Raw genomic sequence first — 23,061 nt, 5'->3', positions numbered from 1 at the left:
AAAAATAGAAACGTCAATTATTAAATGTCAATACCTACTAACTCACAAGATTGGCCTTATTTCGAATAGTCTCTGGAACTTCTTCCTCATTCATGATGAATTGAATTATTTAAAATTACGTTTGGCGTTTGGATGCTTTTAATCACATTAACAAATTCGAACCACGCATACCTGATCAAACATAATGAATTGTTGTGTAAACGAATATTTACTTTGAAGAAGAAAACTATTTGTAAGACATCAAATTTTGTATGTACCACGGGCATAAACTGATGTTTATACTCTCGGGCGACGAAAGAGGGCGACTCGAGAATATAAACATCACTTTTATGCCTTTAATACATAAATAACTATAATGTGTTAATCTACGACGGTGTCATTATGACAGATTTAGTATGGCCAATTGGATGTCATTACGGCTTTCATAAAAGCACACTAGTGCTTTTATGAATTCATAAAAGCAAGCAAATATAAATAGTTTTAATCCATAAAGTCATACCTATTCCAAAAAAAAAAGAAATAAGTAAACGTAATATCTCCACTCATACCTTATATACCAGTTGCTTTGGATCGTTGTGTTTATGATGATATTTATTTGTTATGTTCATGCTTCATTATGTAAATCAAATTAAATAAAAATATGAAGTAGTTGACTATATTCTGTTACAGAACTTACAGAAAGTCAAAACAAATACGCCAATAATAATAAACCATCTGCTGATGACAGCGCCCGATCTATTAACGCTCGTATCTCTTTGCTGTTAAAACGTATTCGATCTATTATTATTATGGTCGGTGTTTCTTGTGAGAACTCAGGTCTAGCCTGGTTAACTAATCGCACGGATTAAAATCAAGTAACGATTAGTGTCTGTGTCTGTGTCTGGTGAAGTTATGTAGGGTTCTAAAAAAAAATAAAATAAAATTCACACACTCACATTGGAAATCTAGGGATAGTATGCAATTCATACTTACCAACATAGCTATTGATGGCCACAATAGTCAACGCTATCAGGAGAGAGGAAAACAAAACAAAAAAATCATAATAATTCCTGTAATTTTATTAAATAGAGTTTATTGTGTAAGTGTTTCTTTGGCTTTGCGTTTGGGTTGAATACGAGTGGGTTGTGAAACGTGGTGTGTTTATGTGAAGAAGGAGTTTTGTGTTTTTTAATTGTATTTATGGTGTTTCTATGTTCCTGAGGTCGTATTTGTGAGGTTGTTTGGGTTTTTGGTGGAGATATTGCAGTATTTTGTGAGCCTGTGGTGCTGTTAAGGTTTTTGCGCTTCGGTTGTATACAAGTGGGTTGTTTTATTATTATTATTATTATTATTGGTGTTTTTGTTTTACTTTCTGTAACTTCAACGGTCACAAAGGTTTCCAGTTACATAAGAAATACAGAAGAATCAATAATACACTACGGGAATATGCAGTGATGAAATCAGTAGTTCATACCTATACACACACATCTCCATGTTTTCAACATTTTAATATTGTAGATTATTGCATTGATTGTCAGAGAACGCGCCTCTTTCAGATTGCATTACCTCACTGTCTTATTGTGGCGTCACAACGAGGTCTTCAATTATTCGATATTTTACTGAGTGACTATGAAATTTAGTATTTCTTACTTTTCCTTAAAAACAAAAATTAAAAGTGAATAATTTTATTTGTCAAAATTTATCACGCCATTTGTGAGTGCGCTAAAACAATTTTTTTATCAGAGCACATCACAAAAATCTACTGCATAACTTCACAATGAAGAGAAACGGTGGGTAACATTTCTTTTATTCTTGGCTACTTAATGGTTCCACATCAAGGCTTCTGGAAAAATTTATTAAAATAATTATAAAAATAATACAATCTATACATAATTCAACACTTAAAGTGATGTGTAATTTGATGTCTTATTAAGTTTGATTTTTGTTTGGTTACGAAAGGGCAATTTATACAGTTACATTTGAATTGTGCAGCTTTTCCACATTCATATTTTCTATGACGGTACAGAGAGGCTACTTGCTTATAACCTTTGAAACAGTTAGTACAAGTGTAATAATCTTCTCTTCCTGAAAATGAAAATTCAATTATTACTTATTTACAACAAAGTTACGATCATAATATAAAACGGGTATGGTTGTAAAGAACCTGTACGTTAAAGGCACTCTGCTTCGCGTCGTGCCATTAAACTCGTTGCGCGTGCTTTAAAGACTTGATTATACCTACACTTGTCCCTTAATGCAATGAAATTCAACAGCACACATACGTGCGGACGGTACCGCGAATTGAGAAACAAGAATTAAAATCCGTCGGGTGCGCATCTTCTTCCAGAACGAAGATTATTTCTTCACCGCACGAAGACAATTTAAGACTAAACTGAATTTTTCCGGCGATTCCGATAACTTATGTGCGATACCCTATTAAAAATGCGTAGAACACCGTCCGTCCGATACCGTTCTAAGTGCGCGTACCTAGGGGCCACCGATGCGATACTTCTTGCGGGAAAAATTTTAAATGGTTGTTTTTTGAGAAAATAAGTTATACACCAAATGAAAACGGTGATAATAGCTCTTAAAAAGATATTTTAAAAAATCGCGAACATTTGATAACTCCGTAAAAAAACAATTGTTGGTCGGTTTTTGCACGAACTTTCTACAGATAGGTATAACTAGATTACGGTTGGATGAAAGAAGCCGATTTATGTTTACAGACTAATGGCAGGTACTGTTAATGACTAGGGGTGGAATTCATAGACATTACTTAAGTTAGACTTATACTTTACTAAGTGCACACTTAGTTTAGTTTAAGTGGAACTTATATTTACTGCTAGTATCTGTCCGAATTTCGCGCGTTACTATAGCAATAATGTCATCTTTGAATACCACTAAGTACGCGCTAAGTATGAGTAAAGTGTAAGTGTAACTTAAGTAATATCTATGAATTCCACCCTAGAACAGTGTTTCTTTTTAAATTTTTTCTCTAAGATATCTTATAGTAATAAGATAATCTATTCAAATGTTAAATGAAACAAGTTATATAATAAACTTTTATTTCATCATCTTGCTGAAAATAAGGGACCAAATCATAATGATTTTCTTAGCAATCCATGCTTAATCATTAAATGATGCAGCAATGTGTCTTTACGACTCGTTTGGTAAGAACAAACAGAGCAATAAAACTTGATGTTCTTGATACAGGCGCTTCTATGTCTAGACAAAGAGCTATAGTGTCTGTACGTCTTTCCACAAGATTGACATTCCATAATAACCGGTCCTAAAAGAATCATCTCAAATTAGTGATGTTACTGTTCGTCGATAAGTAAAGTGTTTTGATATTTACCAGTAAAACTCACTTATTCTTAACTTTATTTAGACGTCACTTGCACAAAAATAGTACAACACAGCATGGTTGTAAAAACTATTCTTAATTTCAGTACCTACATAATATTTACAATTGCGGAGTACATTTTGATTGGTGCACTTTCAAATACCACTTCTGTCGGTAGGATTTTTGGCAGGTGTCGCATTTGAAGTGACTCCCGGAGCCACATTCGTATCGAGTGTGTCTCAAAAGATCCTTCTTATAATGATATAGTTTACCACACTGAAAGCACGAAAATCTCATACTTTTTGAGTCTGTGATGAAGGGGTAAGTGAAGCATGCTTTACTTGAGCCTAAAAAAATATATCATTAACCAACTTTTAAAAAATTAATGAATAGTGACACTATTATAACTATATTTGTTTGAAGGGTCAAATATAATGTTGCAGTGCACATCAAATTCTTTATTAGACAATATTAAGGCGAAAATCACATAATTGAATCAAACCTAAATCATTACATTGTAAATGAATTTATACCAAAACGTAAAACCTATTTAAGTTGATAAATCTGAAACGTGGGTTTGACGAACGTGGGCGTATAGTATGTACCTTTGATGAAACTTTTTATGGCAAACATAACATTCAAATTGAGGTTCTTTTCCGCATTCGTAAGTTAAGTGACTTCTCAAATGCTTGAGATGTTTATAATTCTTGTTACACTTTGTGCAATAATATCTTTCCACGTCTTGTAAGTTTTTGTTGTATTTTTTTAGTCTTATCCATGCATTTGGCGTTCCTAAAATTAAATTTACGTTAAGAAAACGATGTCTAACAATTGCATTGAAGAGTAACTACAGTTAATAGAAAATTATATTGTAACAACCTTAATACAGAAATGTAGTTCACAAAGTCAAACTACTAATAATTATGTTCAAGAGAAACAAAAAAATACCATCTGCTCTTCAAACCATGAAATTCTAAAAATCACTGCAGATTCTTTTGTCTTATTATATATTATGACCTACGTGAGTTGTACTCAAATGTACTGCACCAATATCGCTTGGGTGAGTACAGCAAAAGTATATTTAAGGAATTTGTTGAAATGGTCTTGTTGAATTGCACTTACAACAAAAATCTTTAGTTTGATAATTGCTTAATTTACACGAATTTCGTACCAAAACTTTTGAAACGTAGGTACGTCCCCTATGGCGAAAATATTGCTATATAAGGTTTATATGGCTATTATGCCGTTTATAAATCGCGACGTTTGACAATCTCCAGTGGTAAGCATAAGTTACAACAATGTACAAAACCTCTATCACTCACTTACCAGAGCACATTTACTTCCATCGATTTTTGCATATAGGTATGAAATGAAATTATATTCGGTGCAATTATTTTATTCTGGGCTTTCATACATATAATTGCTCACAGAGAGTGGCGTCACACCATGGACTCTTATTACATGATATTTTAAATTGCCTTTCCGTTTACTTCTGTACTTGCAGTCCCTCATTTTACAAAAATACTTTGGTTCTTTCCCACATTCCTTTCTAATATGAAGTCGGAGAGATTGAATATATTTATAACTACGTTTGCATATTTCACATTTGAATTGGAGATTTTTGTCCCGATTGCACGCTAGTTCTGAAAATAAAATGATATTAGAACATTTCACTACGTAATTATCGTTTAAGAAAATACTTCCTGTTGGTATTTTTTCGATTTAAATTCCCTTCTATAAAATCCTATCCCACAACGTGTAAATGCATTTACTTCAAACAGTAAACGAATATTTAGATCATTTTATTCTCAATTCAACGAACCCCTAATTCTATTACACGCAGTATAAACGTTACTCTTTATTTCTCACGTTATACAAAACCTTACTTTATCTGTTCGGGTGCATTTTGCATGTGTTTTTAGCATTCGAAATGCTTTTGTTTTGGTTAGCCAGGCAGCAGTGGCGAAACAACGTAGCAACGGGCCTGTGTGCGAAATTTTTTGCTGGGCCCCCATTATGATACGAAGTATTGATAACAATGTTAATTTAGGTATGAATTTTGGCTACAAAAAAACCATTTGATAAGTATTTATGTTCCTGAACCTGAACATAGAAAAATATGAGGAAAAATATGTGCGCAAGTACAAATCAACAACAAGGTGTTATAAATTTCATATAGGTACGTATAAGCGTTGATTGAACAATTTTCATTGAACGGTATAAGTAACAAAACTGAAACAAAATGAAAAATATATTTTCTAAATTAATATGGTAGAAATAAAATAACAAAATATTGGAAATATTTCAACGAAATAACAAAAAAGAAAAACCGCTTAAATATTTACTTATAACTAGTATTTCCCCACGATTTACAAAATTGAATCTTACTTTCTCAGTTAACTTTTACTATTCAGAAAGTCATTCGTTCGGTTATAGTGTTATCTCATGACTCATGACAAGTTATAGCTAATTTTTTTGGACCCTTGAAGTTATGCTGCGTATTTTAGTACAAAAAAATTAAATTTAGTACATTAACATTTTCATTGACATTTGATTTTCACACACATTGAACACCGGTAGTTCCGCCACTGCCAGGCAGAAAGACAATTGGTCTCGCATCAAGTGATGATTGTCCCGTACTAGACTCCAATCGGTAGATTCAGCAAAAGTCGCGGATACTGTCGATACGGTACTTACTTAACAGTGCGCATAGGTTTTGTTAATTGAAACTTGAACGAATCCAAATTTATCGCACATCGCCCGTGATGGTATTACACGCATGTTACGACGCTTATTATTTAGAAAGTGATATCGTATGAATAAGGGTTATTTGTGTTTTACATATGGCGTTGTACGGTTATTATTTCCAATGCCTCCGATGGTTGCAAGGATTGCGAAATCTGTGAATTTTTTTTAACCAATCACATGCAGGCTGTACTTATAAAAGAAATTCAAAGTTTCGTTTACCATTTCTTGTGTCATACTGGAAAGATTTATGGAAGTCCCTTCCCAATCAACCTACCACCAAAATGCCGTTTTAATACTGTGCGGTCAAAAATGAGTTGCTGACGAGTCACCTTTGGAAGGCGAACTCGACAGCAATTCATTATTGATCGTCCGTTATAAACCTTCGTGCAATTAAAATATACGTGTATGCTTACTAAAACGATTGTTTTTAATCCTAGTACATTGTCAAATAACAGATAAATAGTCATATAAGTCTTTCATTCAATAACTGCTGTGAACGCTTCTCATATGCTGTACTACAGTACTTCTTTGTGTATAGCTCTTGTTGCAAATGGGACATATAAAATGATTGACTCCATCACATTCGTATTTCATATGTCTCCTTAAATTTGAACGATACTTGTATGCCTTTGAACATTTGTTGCATTTAAACGGCCTTTGAGTATGCTTTTCATAGTAAAGTTGCCGCCTCCTCATCACTAGAAATTAACCGAATTAAAATAAAAATAACAATTCTCCGATTAATTATTATTATAAATATTAATCACAATTGGCACCTAATACCTGTCCAGTTATTTTATTTCGTTAAATTGTATTCTAAATAGTTGAAGTAATAATAATACTGTCCATGTTTATTTACTACACACTTTATAATTGTTATGCTAAAAAATTAAGCCAAAAAATAATACATCTTAAAGTTATACCTACACTATTGCACGTCTATTTTACATGTAAATTAAAAATATGACTTTTTAATGAAGCTTTGTGTTTAGTTTTGAATGTGCAGTGGGGAACGTTACAGGAAAATTTAGGCTCTACTCCACATTCAAATTTGTAGTGTCTCCACAAAGACCTCTGCTGTTTGTATCTCTTGTTACAATACCTACATTCGAATGATCCTAAAAAAAAAGTGTGTTACAAAATGCTTAGAGGAAACTGTAAATTTAAATGAGAAAAGAAGTCGGTTACACTCGCCCTTCAGTAGTTCATAAAATATAAAGCACTGTATTTTAAGTTAATTTAATTCGGTTGTACCGTGCGTATTTACCTTGGTTTGGTTTCGCAATAAACTGAATCAATTGCCTACATACACTATACACAGTTTACAAACCGTCTAGTAGGTAATCATACCGACTAAATAAAAACAAAAACAAAAGGGCCTCCTTAAATAAATTTGATAAATGGTAAATCGGGATCGGCATGCACTTGAAAACAATCTTGAATGTAATTGTTGTAATATTATTTGATAGTTCAATCTACACTTGGGTTGCAGAGCATGCAAAAACTACTTCGATGTTTACCATATACTTTTCTGTAGACTGTAGCAGTCCTTGTTGCAAGAAAGGGTTGGAAAATAAGATTCGAAATTCTAACTAAACTGTACTGCAACCAAATCAATTATCGTATGCCGACGGGGACGTGTGCCAGGTCTTTATTCTTTATCAAGTTTTTTTTACGTTTTAGGGATTTTTTGCTTTCGTTTTACAATCTGAAAAAATAGCTACAAAATTTCTGTTTCAAATCCACCTTTCAACAAAAGAACATCACTAAACAAAATACTTAAATATTTTCATAATGCATTTTTCGTTTATACTAAATTAATTCACCAACACTTAGACATTTGTTAAAATCCGTACAATAGGTTTAATTTGAAATGATACCTTTAAATTGTAAATAACCTAATTTCTCAAATTTGATTAATACAGAGCAATACGTTTACACCCTAAGGAATTTTTTACTTTATTATATTAACATAACAAAATAGGTAATAAATAAACCATTTAGATTAAGCAAATTCAATATCAAAATTACGGAATCCAAATTAAATTCTCAACTAAAATGAAACGAGAAATTAGACCAAATTCAACAGGATCTTTTACTTGCAAATTACATAAAAAATACACAAATTTAAAGGTTCGTTTGAATCATTTAAGAGCGATTAATTCAAATGTTATACAGATTCGTATTTTTCTGCCTGTGCATCTTAAAGGTATACAATATTGGCTTTGACAAGTTGAACAGAAATAAATAAAACTAACCTTGCCTTACAATTTTCTTCACTTTATGGAAACGATGGAGACCCTAACCTCTAGTTACAGCTCGTGGAAAGTTGATATCAATGTCTTCTCAAAAAAATTGCATTCTTAAAAACCCGTCGCTATGGAACTCTTCTGGTAATGATTATTATGTCGAATGCGATTTTTTTCTTGAATACTACGGACTTGCGTTCGGTTACAGGTTTATTGCTGGTAAATGGAAATGGCCCATTTTAAATAACTCAACGCCTTTACATTGTCGTATGGCCCATCTTAGAAAAACACCCTGTATATGTTAATAAGGTAACTGTAACGTTACAAAGCTATTAAAAATATGTAATTTAAGCCTTCACCCAAAATTTCTGATGGACTGATGATTAGAGGCAATTAGAAGAGCAAAGAATCATTGATAATGACCGTGTGAAAATGACGCACATTACTTTCATTCCAATCATGAAATTGAAATATTGAAAACAAACATGATCAATATTCGTCTGGGAGAATGTTTTTAGAACCTTGATACTTTTACACCTTAAAAAATGTTGATACCTATTCTCGATAAGATAAAAATGGACCTGTACGTCTGAAGCACTGTAGTCATTCTATACTATAGGTCATTCAGAAATAGAAATAGAAATAATTTATTACTGTAAACAAGAACATTCAAAACACGCTTATTCTATTCTCATCTGATAGTTGCAGACATAGTGGGGTTACTGTTCTTAAATGCTTTTTATGAAAGTACTTTAGAAATAACTACTTTCGTTTCTAAAAACGGGCGAAGAAAATGTGATTTTCCTCTTTAGTGAGGAAAATAAAAAAACATCTGCTGCGTTAATCTTAATAACATTTAACATAGAAACATACCCGTATCTAGCTATACCTACTCGTATGTGTCAAACTTCATTATTGCATACGATAATTTTTCATTTCGAATGTAGTTTCAGAAAAAATTATGCATAAAACTTGAGAACACTTTCTTCTCTAGTTGTACAAATAAATATTATTCACCATTATATTGTGATAAATCTCATAATATATGTAGTTTTAAAGGATGACAACGTTGTACATTACAACACTTATTTTTGTAGGAGAGAGGAAAGTAGATTCTAGAGGTTAGCAATATTTCATTACTAACTTCATTTTAGTGGCTAATATCCTAATTGATGGCTCTGACACATCTGACAGATGTAGATGCAAATTATACAAAGCCGCATTTTAAAAACCAAATTTCTATTCTTACTATGAGTAATATAAGGAGTAATATCGATTATTATTGTTAAGTTTTATGCTTTTATGTAAACTGCAAATAAACGACCAAATGTGAAAACGTGAAAAAAATGCGAACCCAATCAACACAAGTTCACAGATTACGTAGAAATTTAACCTGGTGATGTGACAAGTTCTGCCAGTGAGATCTGTGTTTGGTTTTGTGCCGTATCCTATAAATAAATGCTTTCAAGGAAATGGTGAAGTAAGAATAAAACCATAGGATCGAGAGGTATACAAAACTCGAACTTGAGTTAATGAAATCGATTGTTACTGTATAGTGACCATTACTGTTTCGATTCCTGGCTGGAAAAGTTCAATTCTTTGCCTGATTGGGTATCAACTCACGAGAAGAGCAAGGGATGGCATCACAGTGCTGGATATCGGATGTAGAAGTCGTAGGATGCTAAAACGTTTGTAGTTTTATCGTGCCCGTAAAGCGAGTGATCGACGACACCTCCTGCTACTGCAGTCGATCTAAAGCCCCAAACTGTTTCCGTTGAAGAACTCCACTGGCACTTAGAAATATTGTAGCGGCCGCCCTATGTCGTATGTAAAAGTAACTTCACTAGCTCATTAAAAGAGCCTATAGCTTACCCTTTCCTGCCCACCACTGTTTATACATGTCAAAAAAATTTTCGGGGAGTAAATTTTTTACTACACTTTCCGCAATTCCCCATATTTGAGGGGGTGTAGATTTGTGTAGGTTTCACTATGTGACATTTTTAAACCTAAATTTTTAAATTAGTATGAATTTTAATTATAGGTAATATCCAAATCTGTGTTATCGACATTAGTTTGACTAGGGCAGTAATATTACGGACGGTGCTTAACATGCATATACGCGTAATTTAGTGTATTATCATTTTATTTTTGTTAATAAAATGATTATAATAATGATTTTTTTCATTCATAAATGGCTTATAAAACATATTCTTGTTTTAGTGTTTACTTTAAATACATAATATACAATTTTCATAATTCTAACATATGTACACTTTAACCTATATAAAGAAATGTATTTATCACGTTTTACAGACGCAGCTGGTGTAATGTCGGTATAAATTAAATTTATATGAGAAACGTTTCATGCACCGACTACACTCATACTTTGGTGGAACGTCGCATTCGTTATTAATGTGGCGCATTAAATTTCCTTTTAAAGTATATTTTTTGCCACATTTGGGACAAAAGAAGTTCCGAGAGACATTTTCTGGCATATCGTAGAAACAATTGCCACCTGAAATCAAGTAAGTTAGAATAGTTTAACTATAGCATTTATTATACTTATAACATTACAACAATAGTATATTATATTATGAGGAGCTAAAGTGATACATGGGCTTCTGGCTTATTTCTCGGAACTGAAATCGAAAGAAAACAAGAAGTGCTCCACCCTATGCCTACTTATTCCATGATTAAGAGTGTACTCAATATAAAACATTGAGTGGATATCAGCAAGTATTTAAAACTAAGAGCTTTCCTAAAGAGGCAAAATGAAGGAGACATAAAAAAGTCAAAAGTTTTTACCAAAAATGAATTCGATGCTTTTATTAACAATGCTCCCGATAACGACTACTGTCATCGAGCTGTGATGGGAATTCACTTTATTATATAACTATTATTTAAATAAATAAATAGCTTCTTTGATCGACAATATTTTTATTTCTGTTAAAATCAGAAGGAAAGATCAACGCACTTGCTAGGTGAACCAAGAACGTAATGTAAATAACATCAAATTGTAAAAGCAAAACAACGTGACACTGGCACTGAAGCGTTTTAATGCCTAGGCACTAAAATACTTCACTGCCGATTGTTCTAAAAAGTCAAACTTTAACTCAGAGTGCTGGGCTACGTAATGTCAATATTATATGACGTTTGAAGAAAAAATAAGATTCTATGCCCGCCGGGCCAATGCCCGACGTGACAAAATACCGTAGGTCACTTGGACGCACATCCAGGTATTGTTTGTCCATACTTTCCTACGCTTGCAAATATTCGGCAGATCTGTGATAAATGAACGAATTCATTGGCATATAGGTAGAACCATCGAACAAACCCCTTAACAAATATAACAAAAAGAGCATATCTACTGCATATAAATAAAACACAGGATAAAACATAACGCAAACGAGCGCTACCCTAATGTATTTATAACAATTCTAATAGGTAATACGATTAGGAAAAAAACAAGACATATCGTTAAATTGAAAACGGATTTTCTGTGTGGCGGACAATTGACTGGTGGGACTTTCACCAGACCGGCAAAAGACCGTACATTATCATCGATATAAACTTAGGTATATCAAAAAGGCAAAGGTACTAAAAATAATTTTATTTAAACTAAAACCTACATTAGTCAAAGAAATGCTAAGCGGTATGAAATTCTTCACCTGAAAAGTTTTCTTAAAGGTTATAACCGTTTGTCCTTATTGCAAGAACAACCTGAAAGGTAAAAATTATTTTCGAAAAATATTTTACAAAATCATAAGTCTATTTATAAACTTGGAGATTTATGTTTTGAAAAAACCAGATATATATTATGCATTATTACACCTACAGATAGATAACCTATGAACTCGTGCATTTCATATAATACATAAATACGGTAACTATGAATTAAAATGTATGGAATAGACGTGCCTTTGCAAAACGTGTTTGTATTTGAAATTTAAAAAGCACTGGCTACACGTAAATTTTGGCTCCTTCCCACATTCTACATTTAAATGGCGTGCCAAGTTTGATTTTCGGGTATATCGTCGTGGACATTTCGGGCATTTATACAGATGGTTGTTCACATACTCCATATCTAAAATCAGAGGGCATTAACGCAATTTATTAATACCATACAGACAACATGCCAAAGATACAAATGGAATATTACGCGAAGAGAAACGTACTGAACCAACACATACCTTAAATGATTTTATTGTACTATTCCACTGGCAAGTGACGCTAAATAATTGTGACAATGAACAGAAAAAAGATTGCGAGCGACAAACTTGAAACTTTACATTCGGGACATTCTAAACCATAATAATAAAACTTTATTATAAAATATGTGTAGTAAATTAAAAATAATTAAATGAAAACATTATCCACTTCATAATAATTAAAAAATCGCATATTATTTTGGAAAGAACAAACCTTTTAGTGGACCTAAAAAAATCAAGTTAAACTTTGTTAATTATACTTTTAACAAATGTATCTGTTACTACTTCAAATATTTAAGGAATAATATAGTTATTTATTTGTACTACGCTAATACCATATCTAAAAGTAGCAACTAGTTTTGGTTGTGATCATGCTCAACGTATGTAAAAAGTTATAAGAACCCCAATCCCAAGTATTTTCAAGTGTACGCTGTGTAAGTCCGTCTAAAATAAAAGACTTCCAAGTATCACGTATTAGAAAATAAATATTTTATAACCATCAGTTCTGTACATTTTTACAATAATATAATGCAAAATAAACTAGTTGAAATAGATTCACTTTTGTCTACTAAGCACACATAACTTGCAACAATAAACAAAGTATGTTTTAAGTATTATATTAAACAAAACCTTTTTTTCAAAATCTATTGAACAATACAAATTATAAAACGCTTTTACAAACGATGCTTTTCGCTGTATTCTCTAGGAGGCATATGCCTCCGCATGATGTGAGTTTTTAAAACGTATTTCCTTTTGCATTTATAAGAGCAAATTAAACAAGAGAATAATCTTTCCTTGCCACAATCGTAATATAGATGTGCTTTCAGTGACTGTTTCTTCTTGTATGGTTTTCCACAATTAGGGCATATAAACTCTTCACCGTACAGCAGTTCGTTATAGTATGAAGATGAAGGAACTAAAAGAAACATATTCAGCAAAATGTATTGGGATTTGTGACAAGGACATCTTGCTCTCGCACTAAACCAGTAATTAGATTCAAAATTTCCTTGTCGCATATGAAATTCTCAATTTAGTTCAAGATGAGAATCATAATTAGTTCTACATAAGCAATCTTTGAAACTTACACGCATAGAAAAGATGTTAATATAACGTGCGATGCACAGAGAACGCAAGGTATATGATGCAAAAAATTTCTCATAAAGCGAGGCTGTGAAAAACACAACATTTGAAATCGTATGGTCTAGTAAAGTAGGATTTGCGCGCACGTCATCAATTCTATTTTTGGAGAATATTGTAATGCCACAGTATTAACAAAAAAAAATCATTTTATAATAATAATAAAAATAATAAACACAAAACTCCTTCACAGAAACACACCACGTTATCACAACCCACTCGTATTCAACCCAAACGCAAAGCCAAAAAAATTTCCATCGAACCAAGTTTTTTGAACGATCGTATGTTTATAACGTTGCAAAAATATACAATCTTTTGACTACTGATGTTAAAATGCTTGGAATGGTTTCATTTAAAACTAAATTATTTAAAATTACACTGGATAGACAAAACACGAGTCTTTAATTCATTTTTTTGATATTAATGTCATCCTCTTTGATATAAATTGTATACGTCATCACATCTCCTGTTTGATTTCTCTTTGTACACATTCATCATCGATATAGTTAAGTAGGTATTTGAATTTGATATTCTGTTACTAAAAAAGCAACCAGAATTTTCTTGCTCGTGGTCGTAGATGTAGAAGAAGTAAATCTACAGGCGTGACAAGTTCGTGACTGACACAAAAACAAACAAGAAAGTAATCATAGAAAAGTGTTTTAAAAATGCAGGTTGTCGAGCACCTATACCAACTCGATATAAGCAGAAAACCAATTACTACGATAGTATATAATCCGAATGTGCGTAGGGTTATGAATTAAAAGAATTAAAAAAAGAAGGAAAAGTCTATACATATAATTAAAAAATAAAGACAGCAATATGCGAAAAATATAAAACTAAACTATTGATTGATTAAACATGCACATAATACAAAACCAAAATATGAATATATTCCACTCCATTTTCATATAACATAAAATGTAAAAATTAAAAAGTAAATGTTAATGATGACGATCCATGTGGCGAACTAAATGAATTTTTTGTTTGGCCTGATAATCGCAGAACGGACATTTAAATCGAGGTTCCTTGCCACACTCCCATTTAAGATGTTTACTTAAAGAACTTTTCAATTTATATCGCCTCCCGCAATCCGGACATCCAAAAGATGTTTTGATAGGTACAGCTGCAAAACGATGATATAATGGAAGATCGGGGAACACGCCCATATTTTTTCTGTAGTTAGGCTTGGTTTTCACTTTATGAAGTACTAAAATGTAAACAATACGTTTATTGGAACTATATATAATTATACGAAGGGTTAGTACATATCTTTCATCTACCACCAGTGAAGCGAATCCCAGCGTTGTTACTTATTCATTTTTCGTATTGGAAGTAAAAGTAAACCAAACAACCTTTGCAGTGCATGCAAAATAATTCAGCGGTAAGAATAATTAGTAATAAACATATTCACAACATTTCTTCGGTGCGGCCTAATTTATTCCATGGTAGGTTTATTGTGGATCTTTATTATATATAATGAAAAATATTTTTCTTTACAAAAGAAACGATATAGAAAAATTATTAAAATATGTACTAACAATATAGTTTCTTAATTAATCAAATGGATACAGTAGCTGAGGCTATGTGAATTTTTAAAACGGAAACAGAATACAGGTCACTGATAAAATAAAAATGCTTTTCTGAAAGTCCAAAATGCATTTTCTAGATTATATACAATCCAGAAGTCTTATTAAATTGTCAAAGCTCATTTAAGCACAATTGTTTCATGAAATTTTCCTTTTAGGTGGTAATTAATATGAGCTTTTAAATTATCTTTACGTTTACATTTGTAGTCACAACCCAGTATTCCACAAATGAAACGAGCTTTTTTACCACATTCAAATCGACGATGTCTTGTAAGTGACTTTGAATGCTTATAATTTTTTCCACACTCTTCGCAGTGGTACATCAGGAACAAACCTGAAAGGTAGGGAAGTTATTTTTAAAACAGCAACTTATAATCATCTATCACATCCTTTTAATAAGGCATTATTCAAAACAGAATATATACCTATATCCAATCATGTAATTGATAATTAAATCCGAAACAATTAGGTACGTGTTTCAAAATAACGTCATCGTACATAAATGAGGTAATCATTGCGGAAGCTTGAAAAGCGATATAGGACGTCATTTAAAAACTGCGTGGAAAGACAACAAGTGGCCCAAGTTTCTGTTCGTGTTAAATGTAACAACATTACAGATACTTCAACATCTAGGTAAAACACGAAAGACGATACCGGGAGTTCGAGTGTAATCTTGTGTTTTAAAGAAGAAACTTTGATAATCCACTAAGATTGGTTATTTTGGTAAGTAGTAGCAATCTCAATACTTAGTTAATTGGATAACAAGTACTTGGCCATCAACACAAATTTGTACTGATTCATACTTCTGACAATCTCCACTATTAGTAAAGAGAAAATTGTAAAGTTAAGGCGGTCTATATATGATGTGAATTTTGTCACAGGAAGGTTGATTTTCTGAAAACTTGTACTAAATTATCCTAAAGGAAGAATTGGAATTTGACTAATAAATTTAAAAAAAAAAGGAAATGGTATCAAGTCACACAATTTAAAAATAGGAGGAACTCAACTCTCTAATTGTACTGCCTGTCTGTCTTCTCAAACCAATGTTTAAAAATATGTTTAAGCATTCATTGACATCCATCGTCTTTTGTGGACCAATCGGAAACTAGTCCCTCAGACGTTAAAACTTCCTAAACACAAACTCCGAAGTAAACTGTTGATTTTGCGAATTTCATTATTCTCCGGTGTATTTTCCAATACATATGATCATAAGTTGATAACAATATATTAAACTTATGCGTGTCTATTATTAATGTGGGAGTTTAGAGTCGCTTTCCTTCGAGCACTATAATTGCACATTTCTACTGGGCATGTGAACATTGGCGCTTTACCACATTCAAATTTCAAGTGATTGTAGAGCGACTGTCTGTGACGATATATCTTATAACATTGAGAACACTGGAAGTTACCTACAAAAAAGAAATAATTTAGTTCGAAATATTTATCTTACGATAGTAACAACTAAAATCTTTGTTCTTTAATATTTATTTATTGGGCAATATTGCAGTTATTTATACTACAAGTAAAGAAAAAATTATAAAATAATGTAAAAGTCTGCAGTCTTTTTGTATATAATTGATACTTTACAATAAGAGAGGTGAGCTTATAGGACATTAAGAAGTCACATAAACCATTATTTATGTAAATAATGTACACAATTATTATCGAGACACAAGTTTGGAAATCAACTTAATATAAACGAAGTATTATGCATTATTTATTGTCTAAACAGTCCTAATACCTTTGGTTGGTGATTTATCCATTAATAACATAATATGTAGATAACAATAATTTTTTAATCAGAGCATTCTTGAACATACACCAGTGATCATTTCAGCGCTACTCAAACGTCCTTTCCAAGATGTTTTCTAACATAATGGGCTTTTACGGAATATTTTCTTTTTGTTCTAAATGGGCACGCAGAACATTTAAAAACTCCCTCCTTTCCACAATCTAAGCTCTTATGGCTATTTAAGGAATGGGCGGTCTTGTAGCTCTTGTAACATCTGGAGCACGTAAAGGATTTAATGGTCAAACTCTCGTCTAAAACAAATAATGTGTTAATTATACAGACTTTACGATTATTTTTAACACTAATTCCCCCATACCGTTTCTCTATTTGAACTATATTCAACTCAATTGTCTATAAAATACATCGACAATGCCATTGTAATTTATTTTACCTGAAACCGTCAAGAAAATCTAAATTTCAGGGCTATTTTGATATTAGAAAGTTGATCTTTACCTGACTAGTACTGTAATATTTTTGCCTGACGCCCATTACAGTCCTAGTACATGCAAAATAACAATTAGATAATTCATTGAATAAGTTATTCAATCAACGATTGGATAATTATAATGCAGACTATGTGGATATTTTTAAATATTAGTATACCTACACAAAGGATAATGGTTTTTTATTACTAGCAATTAATGGAATATGTGTGGAAGTAATTATTCCTTTAGTTTTGCGCCAGTCCTTAAAAGGTTTGTAAGCCTTTTCGTACCTTTTTTTTGACTTTGTGGGGAGCGAATATTGCACTACGGCGGCCGCAGCTTCGGCTACATTATAACAACGTCTTGCATAGGTACTCTTCTTCACTGATACTGCTTTTGTACCTAGTTATAAAGACTGTATAGTTGAAAAGTACAAAGCATAAACTGCAAACTGCATTAAAAATGACACTGACTGTTTTAATTATTTTGAAATCTCTATGGAAACAATTAAATAAAGTGATTTTAGCAAGCGTGATTAGGTATCAAAATTTCACACATGAATAATTTAATTTGGAAAAGTTTTCTACATGTTGCGGGTTCAGGTAAAATTTTATACATAATACGTCACGAAAGTGAGTCCACCTGACTTGGAGGTATTAAAGAGATACTCGGACGCTGCGCGTCCTCGTACTTTTCAATAAGCCTCCGCGTCATGTAACGACCACTTTCATGACTTATTATGTAAATAACTATTACCCAAAATTGTCATGAGACCTTCATTTTTTTGCCTACGGTAACGTCAGGAAATTTTAGTTTCCATGACAGAGGCAGTCCAGACTACTCTTCCTGTCGCACCTGTCACTTTACCGGCCCCACCTGTCACTATTCCGGCCTCATCTGTCACCTTGCTAAATGTCTATATAATGATTCCTGTCATCAGTGACAGATTGACTTGACATTAATCAAAAGTCCTACATGCAAATAGAAATTTTATATTAAAATACGATTTCGGGTAAAATTTAATACAAACCTCGTCAGTAAAGTGACATTACTTGACTGGGAAATTAAAGTAGGTACCCGCCTCAAAGGGGTCTTCATTGCTTCCTTGCCACTAATGCGTAATTTTCCTGACTTTTATGTAAATAAGTAAAATGTCATCAAGTCGACGGTAGAAATAAGGATTGGCATTGCATAACTTAAGTTTAATATTGTGACACACACACCTTCAGTACGGGTCCATACATACTTTACGTTTTGAGTCATGAATTTCCATAAAGCCAAACGAGGCGTTTTTCAGTCATAAAACTGAAACTGGTTGTTAGCGTCGCGTCGCCGAGAGTGCAGAATGTGGTAAGCGTCACTCGAGTATACGAAGGGGCTCTTCCCAGTACCCAAAGTAGTCTAAAATGAGTTGGTTGTGTCCAGTTTCATAAGTACGAGTATTAGCAATTCCATCGGTCGCTTGGAAATGTACGGTTCTTTTTAGTATTTTAGGCAAGTTGTAATCGATGGTTCTAGTAATAAAGTGCAATAATTTCTACAACTCTTATGAGTTATCGTAATTAGTATATCAATATTATTGTATATATATATACACTAATAGTTACAAGAACCATACTCTCACTTCATCTTTTCACTTAGATTATGATGTACCGTTAAAATATGCCTTCTCAGATTAGTTTTTCTACGCGATCTGTAGTTGCAGTGTTTAATAACACATTTGAATTCCGGGTCTTTTCCACAATAATACATCTTATGGTGATATAAGGAGCTTGCTTTGGTATACATTTTACTACACTTGCCACAAACATAATCTCCCAAACCTGAAAAATGAAGATACAATGTAATATACTACAGTAATTCAAATACTAACAAAGAAGTGTGAAAAGATTAATATTATAGTATATTAAGCTACAAGGGTGGTAAGTGAAACTCACTAGGTCGAGGGCAAAGTTTGAAGGACCGAGACTTATCGAGGTTCTCCAATTGCCCAAGACGTATATGTAGAAGAACTTACCACCCGCCTTGCTTATAATATTTTTTTCACGATCGAGAACAATCAATGGCTAAAGAAAAAAACATTTCAAATTGTTATGAAAAAGTTGTTTTTGCACATTTCGTCCATCAACATGCAAAATTGAAATCTCCTACAGTCTGTAGGCCAAATATTTGATGTTGCGGTCGACGCTTAATTTAAATGACGGGACTGACAGAAAGTCCCTGACAGGGCGTGTCCGAGGGCGCTAGAAATTTAGACAGTAAATTCTGATGCAAAATTTAAAAACACTTTAAGTTTAACTTGGCACCACTAAAGGCATGCGTACCTATGCAAAATCTGAGACCAATTTGTTGTCGTATGTAAAAGTTATGCACGTTTTACTTTCAAAAACAACATCTTAGGAAATTCGTGGGGGAGGGGGGGGGGTCCTCTTTTAGAAAGCGAAATTTGATGGCCGTCTGGCACACCTTCAAGGTATGGGCTACCTACTGCAATCAATTCCAGGACTCTAGGACCATTCCCCTAGAAGTAGTTCGAAACGGCAGAAATGGGTCCGGGCGGATGGACGGACGGACGGACAAAACGCAAAAAACACCACATTTTTTTAATTCTTAAAAAAATGCGCTAAAAAGTTATAGGTAGTAAACAGTCAATTTTTTTCGAGCACGATAATTTTACACTTGCAGTCTGGTCTGAAAATAGTTCCAGTTTTTTTCGTGTACCCCTATGTACCTATAATATACAGGGTGGTGACTTACGTAACGCATCATAGGGATTTCAATGTAAAATTCATAACATGCGATTATTGGCTCCCCAAATTATTTTAGATCAAAAATGTATTAAGGTTTTTTGTAGAAAAAAATTTTTTACGTCAATCAACCGTATTACTTTTCATTTTTTTGCATAATAAAGACGGAAAATTGGAAAAATAAAACCCGCATCTTTTTCAATCATCTGTGAAGCCATGGAATTTTCTAAAACAAAAAGATATCCAGTTATCAATATTAGCAGCAGTTCGAAATGGATTTTATGATCGACTTGGTTACTGTCTTGTAGTTAATGGTAACTTATTCGAACATTTATTGTAAATTGTTATATTAGGAAACCCTTTTCAGTAATTTAGTCTTTCTTTATGTTGAATTCGCTGTTCTAAATATAATACTTTTTGATGGAATTTGATTTGTTTTATAGCTGACGTTCCATGGCATGACGGATATTGGCGTAGTTTTTGTATTATAAAATTCCATGGCATCACAGATTATTGCAAAGATGCGGGTTTTATTTTTCCAATTTTCCGTTTTTATTATGCAAAAAATTGAAAAGTAATACGGTTGATTGACGTAAAAATTTTTTTTCTACAAAAAACCTTAATACATTTTTGCTCTAAAATAATTTGGGGAGCCAATAATCGCATGTTATGAATTTTACATTGAAATCCCTATGATGCGTTACGCAAGTCACCACCCTGTATACCTAGCCACTAAATAACAATCCTACTTACCTCAATAATTAGCTATAACATGGCCCACAGCCTTCCACCAATTTTATTGTACAGTCATACTTTAACGTTCAAATTTAACAACCGAAAAATTCAAGACATGTTGTATCACTTTTTAATAATAATAATATCAATTAGCAATTGGAAGGAAGGCAGTTTGTAATTACAATAAAGTCAATATTATACCAATTGTGTACGTTAATGCAAAGATCTGTCTCACTACAAACATGCCACATTGTACGGAAATTTTTCAGTTTAAATTAAAATCTACAGTAAATTTGAATTTTCCTTTTTACCGAGTTATTGGCCCGTATGAATAAAAGTAAGCAAATGCTTATACTTGGAAAATTCAAAGTAAATACTCGTAAGTGCTCCTTCGCACTGGGCGACTTAGCAGCGCTTCTAAGCAGAAGGACAGGACGCAGTGCAGCGCTGCTAAACCATGCTAAACAGACCAGTATGAAGGGGCAGTTACGAGTATTTACTTTGAATTTTGCAAGTATAAGCATTTGCTTACTTTTATTCATACGGGCCAATAAGTCCTGTAACTACATTAGTTATATAATATCATTTTTATTATACCCCTGATTATACCTGAATCACAATCTCCCGTTTAAACACTCAAATGCGTGCGAAAAAGGCCTTTAAAACACATGTGCTTTAAAGTTGCTAAGTAATGATACTTCAAGTATGACTTTTGAAACTGTCATCTGGGTGAAATAAAAGATCCTCTTAGGTCGCTTTCTGTAAGTGCAGAACATTTCTTTGGCATGTACCTATCCTTTGGTTGAAGCTTTCACAAACGCGCGTAATTTAGGGTATGCTTCCAAATCTGTTCCACATTTTAATCGCAGCATTGTTTGAAGTTTTGAATGTATGCACCAAAAGATAAAAGATTTAAATACCTTTGACATTTCCTTCATATATGCCAGCATTATCGATTAAGACTTTATTCGTAAGTAACTTCCTATTCATCCATGGAAATAACTTTTCATATTCTTTATAATACGCTTTACTGGATTTGGATTTTACACCTACCAACGTTTGTTTAGATTTTACAACAAGCGATTTAATGGACGGTGTATTAACTTTTTCAACGGAAATCGTTTTATTCACAAAGACGATGATTTTTATAAGCAAACGTCACAGCCCACTTAATTAGACATGTATTCGAGTGTAACTTCAATATGATTTCATTGTATTTCCTATTTTTAAAGTACCTATAGGTCAGAAATTCTGTTATACTCGTATGCCGACGATATAACATTATTCAAAGCTATCTCAACTTCAGATGACTGCGAGGGCCTTCAGGAAGATTTAGATGCTGTGAACAATTAGTTTGACACTTACAAACTCGCTTTTAATGTGTCCATGTGTACTGTTCTTACATTCACTAATAAGGCATCCCCTATAACCCATACGTACTTTGTAAATGGAATCGTACTAAAACGCATATGGCTAATAGAAGATCTGGGAGTTGTTTTACACCACAAGTTAACTTTTAATGTCCACATATAGAAAAGCATAGCAACTAGTTTTAAAAATTTAAGGTTCATAATTCAACATGGTAAGAACTTCTCAAAAATAAGGACTTTAAAGCTTATGTATGGTGAAACCACACCTGCAATACGCGTGCATTATGTGGAAACCTCACAGTTCAATACACAAAAAAAGTTTGGAGAGAGTACAAAAGAAATTCTTTAGATATTTAAATTATAAAAAAAGTGGAGACGCATATTTTATTCCATATTCTGAACTTCTAGGGTCATTTCATATGGAAAGTGTCGAAAAGAGACATCAATTAGCGCAACTCGGTTATACACATTACTGCACGGGACGTTAAGCAACCCACCGTTAAACAATTCCTAACTGAACATGCTTTTTACACCCTGGATGAATTTGTGGATCATGTGAAACTTACAAACATGTTAGATGTAAGTTGGTAGTGTGATTTAGTGTTAATGTATTATTGTTTGTTTGTTCTATTTTTAACTTGTTATGTTATATACACTTTTACATGTAAACCTTTTTGACAATTGTAAGTGCTTTGCACCCTAACATGAACTTGAATAAATAAATAAATAAATAGAACTTGGC

General features: G+C 32.8%; 2 protein-coding genes across 16 annotated transcripts in view; both read right to left on the bottom strand.

Annotated features, from left to right (window-relative positions):
* The window catches only part of LOC116173573 (longitudinals lacking protein, isoforms A/B/D/L), a 291,506-nt gene that overhangs the window by 118,102 nt on the left and 150,343 nt on the right, over nt 1-23,061 (bottom strand). Inside the window, exon 5 of one of the 15 annotated variants that reach the window (XM_031491121.1) lies at nt 3,858-4,114. The exons of 13 other annotated variants lie outside the window; for them this stretch is intronic. In XM_031491121.1, coding sequence (XP_031346981.1) covers nt 3,873-4,114 — 242 coding nt within the window. In that variant the 3' untranslated portion in view covers nt 3,858-3,872. Of the gene's footprint in view, nt 1-3,857; nt 4,115-14,443; nt 14,872-23,061 lie in introns of those variants that run through there. One more of the 15 variants, XM_031491119.1, reaches the window with a different exon arrangement.
* Nucleotides 1-23,061, bottom strand: part of LOC116173569 — a 222,877-nt gene that overhangs the window by 161,873 nt on the left and 37,943 nt on the right. The gene's annotated exons all lie outside the window — the stretch shown is intronic.

This window comes from Photinus pyralis, unplaced genomic scaffold (assembly GCF_008802855.1).
Source record: "Photinus pyralis isolate 1611_PpyrPB1 unplaced genomic scaffold, Ppyr1.3 Ppyr1.4_LG6, whole genome shotgun sequence".
Classification (NCBI taxonomy): domain Eukaryota; kingdom Metazoa; phylum Arthropoda; class Insecta; order Coleoptera; family Lampyridae; genus Photinus; species Photinus pyralis.
This window is presented reverse-complemented; position numbering and strand designations above follow the sequence as displayed.